Here is a 14,752-nt window from a genome sequence, read left to right as displayed (position 1 = left end):
TGCAAAAAGATGGGGTGCTAGGAGCACACAAGACATTCGAAGCAGACGTGGCCTTAGGAGTCTACGGGATTTGGCCCTTGTAACAGAAGGTTTTTGCCTGCAACTCAGGACAAGTTCAGCCGTGAAAGGGTCTGGCTTTGTGCATATGAGCCATCTTGAAAATGACTAATAGGACTGACTCACAGAACAGATCTTAAACTTGTACAGATGTTAGAAATGAAATGGAGCTGTGAACCATATTTTAGTGTTGCCAAAAAAAAAAATCAACGCTAACATACAAACTGTGTGTAGTTGACTTGATCCTGAAACAAAGTGTGGGACCGTGGCCCACTGGTGGGTGTGGCGCATGGGAACAGAAATTCTCCACTGCTGGTCTTCTAATAAAATGCTGCCATTGATCCTTGCAATGAGGCATCCACATTTCTCAGATGCTTCTGTAATTTTGTAATTCTGTCAAGGGATTGGAGGCCCCCCCTCCCCCCCCGGAGAATTCCTCTGCTGCTGTCTGGCCAATGTGTCTTTTCCAGTAACACCTGGTACTACACAGACCTGAGCACCCCGTGTTATACCTGTGACTGTAAGGATGGCAGTTTTGCCTGTTTCTCTCCCAGCCAGCTGGCCTTGACGGAATGCCTCCACCCGGGCGGCGGGCCAGAATCGGTGGCAACAACCTTGGTGGACGGCTTATCTTGCTGTCCAAGATGAGCATTCCGTTCCCATGAGATGGGCCTGGATGGCCCAGGGAGGGGGAAGGGATTGAGTACGTTATAACCTGTAGTTTGGGCGGGAGGTCTCATTCCTGTCATGTCGTGTGTGTGTGCTTTCTAAGATGTCTGAATAAACGGTCTTACATCCAAAAGCCTTTTATTTCTGCTCTTTGGAATTCCTTACAGTGACATTCCCTTTAAAATTCACTTTATAACCTCTTGCTAGTGAAATAGTGCCTCCTGTCCTGCTCTGACCTTTCTGGCTCCTCCCCAGGGCAGGACTTGTTGGGTTGCTTTTCCATCTTGTAAAGGCTCTCCCTGTTGACACAGCCGTCCGTCATGTGTGTGTGATCTGCTATCCTGACGTGGTGTGCTTAGAGCAAATATTTGTTGCGCTCACAGCAGCGTTTCTGGGTCTTATTTGGGGAGTTTGTCTTTCAAGGCACTGAAATTTAACAGCCACGTTTCACACTTGGCGCCCTGGTCCTCCACGCCTGTTCCACGGTGCCTGCGGCTCTTGCACCACTGGGTCATTGCAATACTGGTCAAACGGGTTCTCTGGTTTTTCCCTGCTGTAACCACAGTTGTGTCTCACCCCACAGCTCTTAGATGGGAATTGCACCCTGGTTTGAGTTAGTCGGCTTTTGAGACAAGTTAATGTGAAGTTGCTTCTGGAAAGGTGGGAGCAGACAGAGGGCCTCTGAGCGTACCTGTACTGCAGGCAGCCCACACCTCCTAACATTCCAGTTGGGTTCCATTGCAAGTCTTTCAAACAAAGGCTGAGCTGTTCCTGGTTTTAGCCACCTGGGGCTTCAGAGGGGGACTCAGCCTGCCGGAGACCCCATTTCCTTCAGGGGCTTTGGGGAGGGACTAGAGGTGTCAGCTGTAGCTTCCTTGCCTTGTCTTTGGTGGCTCTTAAAACCACCTGGAAGGACGTGTTTCGTGTGACCCTTGCTGTGTGTGCATGGGTGGGGTCTGCTGCAGCCTGGTCTGCCCTTTGAAGCAGGGTCTGTTGATTTCACCTGCTCCCCCCTCCTCCGGCCTTCTCCCAGGATGTGATGCCTTTGCCACTCCTACAACACATATTTAAACAGATTTACAGCTGTGGCTTATTCCCAGGAACTTTGTGACTTGGGGAGGCTTTATAGAACCCCCCCCCCCCTTTGGAACTCTCAGCTACGAACTAGGAATCTCCTGCTTATGGAATCTCCTCTATAGTTCCTTCCCCACCCCCCACCCCAATCATTTCAGTGAATTGATGATACAAGAAGAGTTCCGGTTAAATGTTTGCAGCTGCGTGTCCAGTGCAGGGAAGGTTTCCTTGCTGGTGCCTCTGAGTTCATGTGTCTGGTTCCCTCCCATATGGTGAAGAGGGCCTGTGGCTGAGTGGGGGAGCATCTGCTTGGCATGCCGAAGAAGGTCTCAGGCGCAATCTCCAGCAGCATCTCCGATGAGTAGCATCAGAAGGGAGACGATGGGAAAGGGAGCCACTGGAGCGCCACTCTCAGTCTGATGGGCCAGCGCTCGAATTCATCATCATCATGAAGCTGCCTCATGTGTGGTCATGTGATCGCAAAGCTGCTTCCTGGGTGTCGCGGTGAGGCTCCCAGGAAAACAGGCAGTGGGAGAGGCACCCTGTTTTCCTGGCATCCCAACCATGATCCAAATGGGGATGCTGCCTTGTGGCTGCCCTCCAATAACAAGAAAGCATCGAATGGCATGCTGGTGGAAGTCGGACTCCCTTCTGGTTGTTCTCCCAGAGGGCAAAGAGGTTAGTTGGTAAAACTGCATTTGTCACAGTTCTCTTCCCATCCGGCCGGCAGTGGTGAGGTTCAAAATCAATTGTGATTTTAGGGTTCTTTAGTGACTCAGTCATTAGTTCATTTTATCCATAAATGAAAATGTGTAGGCTCCTTTCCCAAACATATGGTGGCAATTCTTGTGTTTTGTGGTTGAAGCTTTTCTTCCCCACATGCAATAGTGTACTGATGATTGAAATGGTTCTTTTAACTTGCTAGGAACATCAAGGACAAGTTTAAGCCTTGAGTATTTGAACACGAGCAGAACTGAGGATGAGTAGAGTAGCAGGGTAGTTTAGGGTCCCCCTCAGATGGGAGGGAGGGTCTGTTCTCTAATTCCACCTCTGTTAACTTCTAGAAGGAATGGGTGGAGGGAGTTGAAAGCATGGCTTCCAGACACTAACAAAATGTGCCCCTGGAAGGAAAACTAGGGAAATTTAGCTAGTATGGTCATTTGAAAATTGTGCCATTCCCTATTCCTCCGCCCAACACCCTTGTGAAGGGGCCCCAGCCTGAGCAAATTCCACCCGGGGCTTCCTTGGCTGCAGTAATTCATTCAGATGCTTCAGAAGTGTCCCACTTTCGATAGGCATGGTGATCCCCTCCATGTGGAAATGGGCGATCTGGAATTACGACTGGTCTCCAGATTACAGAGATTAGTTCCCCTGGACAAAATGGCAGTTTTGAAGGATGAACTGTATGGTGCTTTGCCCTGATGAGGTTCCTCCCCTTCCCCAGTGATGCCGCTGGCTCCAGGCTCCACTCCTCAGTCTCTGGGATTTGGCAGCCTTTGTGCAGCAGTGGACTTCTCTCAAGGCACACTTCTGATGAGCTGGCAATTAACATGGAGTTCTGCTGTTGGTTTCTCGCTTGAAAGGATGGGAACTCCAAGTCATGGAACTGAGCGACAAGGTTTGGGGTGGTGGAGGATCAGGGTCTGCTTTTCGAGAAGACTTTTGAACAGAGAAAACTATTTTCTGGAACACAGTTCTTGACACATTTTCCAGTGCTTCTGGAAAAATCTGGTTTAGGAATGGGATACAATCTTTTCTGATTTTCATTGGTTTGTGAGATGGCTTCCAAAATAGTTGGCTATGAAATTGTAAGGTAAAGAATATTTAAGGATAATGCCAATAAAGGCTTCTGTCTGAAAAAAAAAAGAATATTTAAGGGCAAGGACAGAAGTAATAGATTTGAAAGAATAAAGTATATCACTTTTCAAGTAAGAAAGGCAGATGGAAGTAGAAGAGTTAGCCAAGCAAGTCAAGGAACTGGTGAAGACTTTTCCAGACGTCGTCCCTTGAATGAGCAGTTTTACTTTTAGACAGAAGGGTCCTCTTTTTTCAAAGGGTACAAAGAAAATGCAAGCAATGTTAAAAGCATTACCTTTGAGCTCAGCTGTGCTGGGGGGTTACCAATCTGCTGAAGTCTAGATCCTCTTTAAATGTGGTGCAGTTGAAAGACAAACAGATATATTAGGTATTAGGTATTGCATGGATTTAGCTGTATCTCACTGTTAGTACTGCTGTTTAGGGTTTTAGAAGTTGTATAGCCTGTAATATCAAGTCGCCATTTGAAATTAGCCTTATGTATGTACTATTGTTATTATGTATTTTGTTATATTGCCGGCATATATTGTTCATTGTGTTGTTAGCCGTTCTGAGCCCTTCTGGGGTAGGGCAGGGTATAAATACAATTGAAATGAAATGAAAAAAATGAAGTGAAATATAACTGTTGGGAGTTCCAAGTGAAAATGCTTTGATTTAGCTACCTGGGGTTATACATTTTGAATTTCAAAAAACCCGTATCTCCTTGGCTAGTTGGGATGGCAGAATGTTTGGCTTGTGCTGATTTGCCAGACCTCGATGGGATTGAGATTTCTTTGGTAGATCAAGTTGAGAACTTGAGGTGCTCTCAGCCCTGGCCTTGTGTATGGACAAGTGAGCTGGTGATGTTGCCGGGAGCTGCTTTTTTCAATTGTGGATCTGGCTTGTAATTTAGTCCCTGATTCATTTGACTGTATCCTACAGGTTGGGTCTGCCTTTGAAGATGCTCAGAAGTTTCAGTTGGTACGAATGCTCCTGGGCTGCATAAATTGTACTGGCTGCCTCTTTGCTTCTGGGCCCAATTCCAAAAGCAGGCTTTCGCTTTTAATGTCCTTCACAGCCGTAGGCATTGTCTTTATCAAACTGCTTTGATCAGGGCATAAATTAATAAATTGGGAGTATTTAGAGATGTAAAGGGATGGGAAAAACTGGGGGGAAATCAGCAGAACCCCTAAAAAGAAATCTCATAGGATTTTGTAATTTTGGAATGAATGATGGTAGTGGAAAGTGTCGTCAATTGGCACCTGTGACGCTGTGGTTCTTTCAGCAAGAGATGCCCACTCCGGACATTTTGGGTGGTCTCCCAGGTGAGGGCTGAATGATTTAAATTATTTTAAAGGCAAGGTTTTATTTGTTCAAAATCTATATCATGAAAAAATACATAAGGCAACTTACAGCATTACTGTAAGGGTCTGTTACCCCAGTCAATAACAAATTTCAAGAACGGTTCAAGAGCTTTATTAGAACTGTGTCAGCCCAACGGCCAAATAGCCAAAACTGGGGTTTGGCTCTCTGGCCCTGGTATATACCTGAAGGTTACAGTTTGACTCAACCCAGAATCCTGCCCACCCTCGCATTCCCATAATATCAGCATGTGAAAAGACAATGATGTAGGGATGCACTGCTGACCCAGCAGCACCGTGAAGTGAATAGCGCCATTGCACACGAGGCTCCTGCTTGGCACCTTCCTGGTTGCAGCACCGGCTCCCCACCCCTCATCCCCCGATGAGTCACAGGTCATGAACTACCTGGCTCACAACCACTGGGTGTCCCGGACAAAGGGACAATGGCCTTGCCCCCAGGTGAGGATTAGGCCCAGACGCCGATGCTCCTCTCCGCACGTAGCAGCCAGGTGAGATCATGCATCACATGATGATCTCTCAGTCCCCCGCTCTCCCGCTCTCCCGGAATTCCCCCCGTTCCGCCCTTCTACACGCCCTTCAGAATCACATAATAAAAGGTGCTAACGGAACCAGCACGGGAGAGTAGATAAGCTTGGAGGACTACGGTTACCAGCTCCCGTTGCTGGCGCTCTCCACCAGATGAAATCACCGCGTCTCGTCTCGTTCTTACGCTGACCTCGCGGCACGACTACACAATGAGAAAGAGACATTGCTTTTGGGACAGGCAGTTTACTCCCTCAGGAAGGCCAATAAGGAGAAACAGTTAAGCACTATTGAGCTAGTTACTTGTGAGCAGGAGAAAGGGGCCCCGTGGCCTTGGGCCTGACATTCTGCTCCCTTAAGGCCCCCTCCCCCCGGGCGGTCAGGGTGCGCTTTGTGGAATGCCTTTATTAATCATGGGGCGCGCACATGAGAGTGGGATACCCAAACTTCAAATGGGTGCTGCGCGTCTTCTAGCCAATGGCGCCAGGTCGTCAATGCTTTTTTGATGGCTGTGGTTTCTTTGTCCCCACAGTCCAATTTAACTCGGATCCCCTAAATGTTTTGGAGAAGAACATGCACGCGTGGAGCAGCACCCATAGCTACATCTGAGGCATCCACATGGACCACAAAGGGTTTGGAGGGGTTGGCTATTTGAAGGAGTGCTATGTTGAAGAAGGAGCAAGTATGTTTTCTGCTGCTCCAGAGACTAGGACTAGGAGTAATAGGTGCAGGAAAAGAGATTCCACCTAAACATCAGAAAAAACTTCCTGACAGTAAGGGCTGTTCGACAGTGGAATGCACTACCTCGGTGATGGTGGGGTCTCCTTCTTTGGAGGTTTGTAAAGAGGGCCTGAATGGCCATCTGTCAGGAGTGCTTCGATTGTGTGTCCCTGCGCGGCAGGGGTTGAACTGGATGGGCCTTGTGGGTTCTTCCAACTCTTTGATTCTATAATTCTAAATTCTTTCAGATTAATGGTGAATTTCTTAGACTAGAAATTGTGGTTTGTAACATCAGTACATGTTAAATAGTATTTCATTTTTATACTCTGATTACCACATCCTCCAGAATTTGGTCCATCATATTTGTTTGCTGTGAAGACCAAATCAATTTCTGTCTGTGATGTGGCCTATACATAGTAGGAACAGGAAATGCAGTCTGAGATCATCTGGATTATTTTTGTTTTTTTCCCCTCTCTCCCAGCTGCAAAAAACAGTAAGATTTCTTGTAAGTAGAGGAGCCTCAGCACTTGGAGCATTATGTGCAGTTTTGGTCACACTTCTCAGAAAAAGGATGTCATTAGAACTGTTTAGAGTGCATGGACGACAACTGAGCTTTTGCACAAATTAATGGGAAGGATATGACAGAAGTTTAAAATTCTCTTGATTGGAGAGAGCAGCTAGAGAAATCTGTCTTATTTTCACAGTATGAACTCAGAGACCTGCCCACCCCTTTGTTGGCAGGCAGTTGAGGCGCTGGGCAGACACTCTTCTAGTTACGAGAGATTGGCAGACGAGCTCCAGTCTGGGTCCCCTTCCATATAACTTCAGGTCAGTCCTGGAACTGCAAAATAATTATCTATTTATTTATTTGATTTCTATCCTGCCCTTCAAATACATCCCAGGGTGGGTTACAGCAATCTAAGAACGCTTCCCACATTACAGTGAAGTACAGTAGAACACAACGGAGCACTTTCCTTATGAGGAGAGGCTGCAGTGTTTGGAGAGGAGACGTCTGAGGGGGGATATGATTGAAGTCTATAAAATTATGCATGGGGTAGAAAATGTTGACAGAGAGAATTTTTACTCCCTTTTTTCACACTACTAGAACCAGGGGGTATACATTGAAAATGCTGGGGGGAAGACTTGGGACTAATAAAGGAAACATTTTTTCACGCAATGTGTGATTGGTGTTTGGAATATGCTGCCACAGGAGGTGGTGACGGCCACTAACCTGGATAGCTTTAAAAAGGGCTTGGACAGATTTATGGAGGAGAAGTCAATCTATGGCTACCAATGTTGATCCTCCTTGATCTCAGATTGCAAATGCCTTAGCAGACCAGGTGCTCAGGAGCAGCAGCAGCAGAAGGCCATTGCTTCCACATCCTGCCTGTGAGCTCCCAAAGGCACCTGGTGGGCCACTGCGAGTAGCAGAGTGCTGGACTAGATGGACTCTGGTCTGATCCAGCAGGCTTGTTCTTAATACAGTAAAATTTGCCTTTGAGATTGGTGATCCTTTCATAGAAGAATTCTTCTGTTAAGGATCACCAATCTCAAAGGCAAATTTTACTGTATTGTGTTTTATTGTATTTCACTGTATGGAGAACCAGTCTACAACCAGTATGACATACTAAAGAAATCTGGGTTAGATTCTCTACTGCCCTCACTTACTACAAGTTAATACCCCCTTCCATCTTATATTCTAATAGTGATGTCGGCCCAATCTTTGGGTACTGAAATCTTGTGGCTGGAGCTGTGAAAGGAGCAAACAGATCTTTCTACAAATTGCAGAAGGGCTCAGACTTGCCGAAAAGTTTAAAATATATATTAAAAAATACATTGGGGTTTTTTTTAAAAAAACCTGGAAATTATAAAAGGTGTGTTGCAACTTCAAGGGAAAAAATCAGTGACTGTTGCTAGTCAACTGCAGCATTCCAGGCTTCGGGGTCTGTGAGTGAAGGGGAGGGGGAGGGGCCCTTTCCATGACTGTTCTGCCCCCCCCCCCCCCCGGAAGGACTCCTTGGGGCCAGGCCTAGTGTTGCCAGCTGCAGGTTGGAAAATTCTTGGAGATTTTATGGTAGAGTCTGAGGAGGAGGGCAGAGTTTGGGGGAGAAGTCACTTCAGCTGGATATAATGCCAAAGCGTCATTTTTTCTCCAGGCGCTCAGATCTCTGCTGTCTGGAGTTAGAGGTGTAAAACTGGACATAATATTTTATTTGAGAACACTGAAATTCTGGACAATTCAGAAGCTTACTATGTCAGACTGCACAGGGAGGCCATTGAAATTCACAAACACCAGGACAACTTCAATAAGAAAGAAGAGACATTAAAAATTAGCAAAGCCTGGCTCCCAGTACTTAAAAAATGGACTGATAACCCCACTCGCAATACAATGCACTCAACCACACCTTTGCATAGCAAGTTCCACCCAAACACTTAATGATTGGTTCCCCATCCTGGGACATGGACAATATACCACACTAAACTTTCCCTTCTCACTTAGACACAGTGTGAAACAGACTTTTTTCTGAGATACACCTCTGAAGTTGCCAGCCACAGATGCAGGCGAAGCGTTAGGAACAAAATCCACCAGACCACGGCCACACAGCCCCCCGGAAAGCCCACCAGAACCAGTTTCTGAGTGATTTGATACCACCTCACTTGCATGATTCAGCATAGGCCTGGCTGCCTGCTACTGTTCAACAGCATGCACCTTATGAAAAACAGTGAAATGCAGTGGTTAGAGCTTCACAGTGGGGTTTGGGAGACCCAGGTGCATGTCCCCCTCTTGCTGTGGAAACTCGCTGGGTGATTTTTGGACCAGTCACATACTTTCAGCCTAACCTACCTCACAGGATTGTTGTGCAGATTTTTAAAAAGGCGAGGAGGCTAATGTAAACAACTTTGGTCAGCATGGTGGGGAAAGGCTATATTGTCACAAGCTAGAGGCTGTGGGGGATGGGAGTGGAAAACTTTAAACAGAAGGGCAGATAGAGGTATGTTGGCTGCTGAGAGGGGGGCAGATAAGGCTGCCAACTCCAGGCAGAGGAATTCCTGGAGATTTGAAGGGCAGATCTGCGGGGTGTTCTCTTAATGTATTTCCCAGTTTTCTAAACTGAGACATTCTCCTGCCTTCCAATAGCACCCTAGCTGCTGTGCAGCTGTTCAGTGAAGATCTGGAACTGAAAGCCTGCATTTCCAGATCTCATCTTTTGGTCATCAGTTGGCGATGATGTGCAGTGGCGTACCTAGGCAAACTGGAGCCCTGGGCAAAACCTGACTTTGATGCCCCCCCATGGGCATCCCCCACCGTGACCACATAAATATTTTTTCCACCAGGTCATTTCAAAGTCACCATCACATTATAGAACATCCCCCAACTCACAAATCTGAACACAGCAGAAATATTTTTGAAAACATTTTCAAAATGCTTTCAAAATGTTTTATTACTGCTATGAAAACATTTTATGGTGTTGTATCCAGTACCCCCAATTGGGGGAAACAGCATCACTTCCAATGTTGTTTAAACTGGGAACCCCAGATTCTCCCTTTAAGGTAGATTTAAAAGGAGAATCTGGGCTCCCTAATCAAGTGATGCTGGAATCCATCCCCAAACAGCATCATTTTCAATGGTGTTTAAACTTGAGAGCCCAGATTCTTCTTTTAAATCCACCTTAAAGGGAGAATCTGGGGTTCCCAGTTAAAATAACATTAAAAGTGATGCTGTTTTGGGGTGGATTCTCCCCCACCCTGAAACAGCATCACTTTCAATGTTTAAACTGGGGACCTCAGATTCTCCCTTTAAATCCATGCCGAAGGGGGTGGATTTAATAACAACAACAACAACAACAACAACAACAACAACAACAACAACAACAACAACAACAACCTTTATTAGGCATTGAGAGAATAAAGGAAAGAAAGAAAACAAGCATTGGCAGGAAGGGAGTGGATTTAAAAAGAGAATCTGGGGAAATTTAGGGGGGTGCCTGCTGTCAGGGGTGCAATTATTAAGATAGCAGCACCAAAATTTCAGAGTATCTTCGTGAGACCCTACTGATGATACCACTCAGGTTTGGTGAAGTTTGATTTAGGGGGTCCAAAGTTATGGAGTCTCAAAAGTGTAGCCCCCATCTTCTATTAGCTCCCATTTGAAACAATGGGGGATGGGGGCACTCCCCTTGGGAGTCCATAACTTTGGACTCCCTAAACCAGGGGTAGGGAACCTGCGGCTCGAGAGCCGCATGCGGCTCTTCTGCCCTTGCACTGCGGCTCCACGAGCCGAGCCGCCGGCCCCATCCTTGCCCACCCTGCAGGCAGCAGGGGCAGGCGCTCCAACTGCCCACGGCCCGGCTGGGCCGCTGTGGGCTTCCCTCTCACCCGCCCCATCGGGGCGGGGCGGGCGTTTTCGCAGCAGCCGTCTAGGCTGGTCCGCTGGCTTGATCCTGGACCACCCTTCAGGCAGCAGGGTGGGCGCGCCAAATGCGTGTTGCCGACTGGGCCGCACCCGAGGCTTCCCCTCTCACCCGCCCGTTTGGCGGTGGCGGGCTCTTTCCCAGTGGCCCGGCCCGAGGCGAAGCTGCTGGCCCCATCCTTGCCCGCCCTGCAGGCAGCAGAGCGGACGCATCCATGCGCTTCTCAGAATGAGCAGAGTAAAAGGTAAAAAAAACCCAATATATACAGTGTTATCTTCATTTTAAATGTCAAAAATTATTTGCGGCTCCAAGTGTTTCTTTTCCCGTGGAAAACAGGTCCAAATGGCTCTTTGAGTGGTAAAGGTTCCCTACCCCTGCCCTAAACCAACTTCACCAAACCTGGGTGATATCATCAGGAGAGTCTCCTGAAAAATCCCTGAAATTCTGATGCTGCTAGCCTAAAAATGCGCCCTTTGCAGGCCAAAAATGGAAAAACACCGAAAATACAAAAAATCCCACAAACTAACCTGCAGTTTTTGCGCCCCCCACAAGGCGGCGCCCTGGCCCACTTTGCCCAATGGGAGGAATGACAGAGTGTGCGTTTTCTCAGCGGAAAGGTGCGTTACCAGACAAGATAAGTGCAGTTGAAGACGGCTTGGCACAGCAGACAAATAACTCCACCACACAGTAGCTTCACTTCAAAGAAGGAATTTTACTCACAGGTGCAAGCTATATACAAGTGAATATCAGAGAACAATCCGGCAGCATGCTTCGCAGCAAACACATAACCCTAACAGCTCATGTGCACAGATAGTGCTCTACTATTATACAAACACTGCCCAATCACATTGAAGGCCACAGCACCAGATCAGACTGGTTTGATTCAGTTACACCAGGCTTTTGCCAACCCTCAGACAACCCTCAGACCCTGATGGAATGGATTATTCTGGCTGGCACTGCAGATGCTAGGATGCATGAAGCAGCCACCTTGGGAGTGTCGTTGGGAAAGACTCCAACGCTGCCTTCACGGAAAGGGGTTTCCAGCCCGAAGCCGGCTGGCTCCAAGCAGTCCCGTCGCCAGCTCACTCCGGAGGAAAATGCTCGCCGTCGCCGTTTAAACCTCTGTCTCTATTGTGGGGAGGGGGGCCATTTTGCCTCTGCCTGTCCTGCCAAGAAGGGGGCCCCCTCCGCCTCCTCTACTCCCGCAGCTAAGTCGTCTAAGTCTGGTAAACCTGCGACTAAGGGAGGGGCCCGTGCCGCTACGGGTCTCCCTGCGGATATGGAGCAGCCGATTCCATGGGAGCCCCCGCAAGTTGAACGGGTGAGTGATCCTATCCTGCTGCCCCTTGTTCTGACTATGGGTCCGGGTTGCCCGAAATTTCTTGTGCAGGCCCTTGTCGACACGGGCTGCTCTCACTGTTTAATCCACCCACGTTTAGTTGAAGCTTTGCAACTGCAGCCAGTACTTTTGACTGAGACTATTCGTTTTGATCAGATGGATGGCTCCCCTATGGGGGGCGGCCCAATCACGTCCCGCACTCCCAAACTTTTGGTTGGTTGCAAAGAACATTGGGAACGTCGCAGTTTCATTATTGCTCCCATTTCTCAGTACCCTGTTATCTTGGGACTTTCCTGGCTCACTGATCATGACCCTCACGTGCGTTGGTCTCGTAGGACTTTGACTTTTACGGATCCTCCTTGTGGAGACCACATGCAATCTGAACCTCCCGGCCACTTGTTAGGTGCGTCTAAGGGCATGGCGTGCAGCCTTCAGCCGGCCAGCAGTGCTCCTGTGATTCCTGCCCCTTATCGGGATTTACAACGTGTCTTTGAGGAAACTGAGTGTAATGTGCTACCTCCCCATCGGGAGACGGACTGTAGGATTGAACTGATTCCTGGTGCGAAACTCCCCAAGGGCAGGATTTATCCAATGAGTCCCCTTGAGGATGCTGAATTGAGGGCTTTTTTGGACAAGAATTTGGCTCGGGGTTTTATTCGTAAGGCACGCAGTGCTTATGCTGCCCCTGTTTTATTTGTGAAGAAGAAGGATGGCACGCAAGCGCTTTGTACAGACTACGGCGGCCTGAGCGGCTGTATCTAGCTCTAATAGATACCCCTTGCCGTTAATCAAGGATTTGTTGTTGTCTAACCTGGGCTCTGGCAAGATTTTCACTTCAAATTGGATTTGAGAGAGGTGATACTATCCAGGCGTCATAGGATGGCTGCTGGACCACGGAGCGCACTGACTGCCTTCTTAACACGAGATTCGGGTCAATTAAAAAGTACTGCGTCCTCCCCGTTTGGCTCCTCATAAGCCAGCCGTGTTTCAAAGTCTGATTAACGGCGTTCTGCATGACTTATTGTTCAAGGGGGTGGTTGTCTATTTAGATGATGTTTTAATTTATACTCAGGACGAAGCCTCTCATGTTGCCTTGGTTAGGGAGGTCTTGACGCGGCTTCCTGCTAACTCCCTGTTTGTGAAGCTTTCCAAGTGTGAATTTCATAAATCTCAGCTTGACTTTTTGGATTACCGTATTTCTGCTAATGGATTACAAATGGACCCTGCCAAAGTAGCTGATGTGCTCGCCTGGCAGCCCCCCCGCTCCCGTAAACAGCTCCAGTCCTTTCTGGGCTTTGCTAATTTCTACCGTGACTTTATTCCGAATTTTTCCTCCCTGGCTCTGCCCCTGACTGACCTCCCTGCGTACTAAATCATCGGGGTGGCATGCGGCAGCCCGCCTCTGGAGCCAGTTTGGCCCTGGGATCCTTCCTGCCAGGCAGCTTTTTGACGGAAATCTGAAGGCTCGCGTTCACATCCTGAGCCTGTTTTGGCTCATCCTGACAGCCCACTCGGCCCTTTATTGTTGTATCGTGGGATTACGCCTCGGACAAGGCCTGCGGGGCTGCCCTCCTCTCCAGAGGGACTCCCACTGGTCGCGCTTCGTCCCTGTGCCTACCTTTCCCAAAATTTTCTGGAGCAGAGCTGAATCTGGACTGTGGGGGGATAAAAGAAACCTGTGCTATGAAAAGCTGCTCTTGTCTGTGGCCATTAGGAGGCATTTTTTTTTTGGAAGGAGCTGAGACTGCCTTTTGAAGTTTGGACTGACCATAAGAATCTTGGCTGCTTTATGCACCCCCGGGTCAGTCTGACAGCTAAGCAGCTGCGTTGGGCTGATTTCTTTTGCTAGATTCAGATTCACGGTTCATTTCCTTTCCTGGCTTAAAGACATCTCAATGTCCGAGTTGGCGGACACACTCTCCCGGTTGCCACAGGGGGGGGGGGGATCCCTCACCATCTCTATCTGTTCTTCCCCGCAAGTATCAATCCTCTCCACCCTCCCATTTGGGCTTAGTTATTTACCCGGTCTCGCATGCTAGCTCAGGGCAAGCCTGGCCTGTCTCCTCCAGATCACCTCCTCTCTGCATTCCTGGGAGGCTGGGCATGTCTCCGGTTGCAAAGGAGGAGGGGGGTGATGGAGCTGTTCCCTCACCGAGAATGGTCTCTGGTATCGTGGATCTCTGCTGGTTTGTTCCACCCTCGTTGCGTTCCTCAAATTCTCCTCTCCACCAGGGACATGATCGCCAAAACTGCAGGCCATTTAAACTTTGTGAAAACTCTGCACTTGCTCAGGGAGGCAGTTTTGGTGGAGAACTATGCGTAAGGATATTGAGGGATTATATCAAAGGATGTCCTGTTTGTTACCCATGGCTAAGCATCTGATTCCTGCAAAGGCTCAGGGGTCTATTACAGGACGTAATACAAGGCTTTTTACCTAGATGCTCCCCTGGCAGAAAGTGATTTCCATGGATTTCATTCACCGGATCTGCGGCTGAGTCATTGGCAAAGCGGGTGATTTGTGGACTGTAGTGGATTTATTCTCGAAACAAGCTTCCACTTTGTTTCCTTGTACTTCCTATTCCCTTTCTGCCCAGAAATTGGCTGGAACTGTTCATGTTGCATATCTACCGTTTGCACTTTCGTTTCCAAAGAAGATCAAGGTATTTCCAGATAGGGGGAGGCATGTTTGTGTCAAAGCGTTTCTGGAGGGAAACTTCTACTCAAATTGTTAGGGGTGGAGCAGGGGGTCTCATCTGCCTTTCATCCACACAGACCGGCCGGTG

At 48.1% G+C, this 14,752-nt stretch overlaps 1 protein-coding gene across 1 annotated transcript in view; it reads left to right on the top strand.

Annotated features, from left to right (window-relative positions):
• Positions 1-2,186: 2,186 nt before the first annotated feature.
• Positions 2,187-14,752, top strand: part of LOC125425318 (oligophrenin-1-like) — a 31,382-nt gene continuing 18,816 nt past the window's right edge. The window contains exon 1 of the mRNA XM_048482925.1: positions 2,187-2,478. Within this exon, the coding sequence (XP_048338882.1) occupies positions 2,262-2,478 (217 nt within the window). The 5' untranslated portion in view covers positions 2,187-2,261. The remainder of the gene's footprint in view (positions 2,479-14,752) is intronic.

This window comes from Sphaerodactylus townsendi, unplaced genomic scaffold (assembly GCF_021028975.2).
Source record: "Sphaerodactylus townsendi isolate TG3544 unplaced genomic scaffold, MPM_Stown_v2.3 scaffold_28, whole genome shotgun sequence".
NCBI lineage: Eukaryota > Metazoa > Chordata > Lepidosauria > Squamata > Sphaerodactylidae > Sphaerodactylus > Sphaerodactylus townsendi.
The sequence above is the reverse complement of the archived record's forward strand: the minus strand, read 5'-3'. Positions and strand labels throughout refer to the sequence as shown.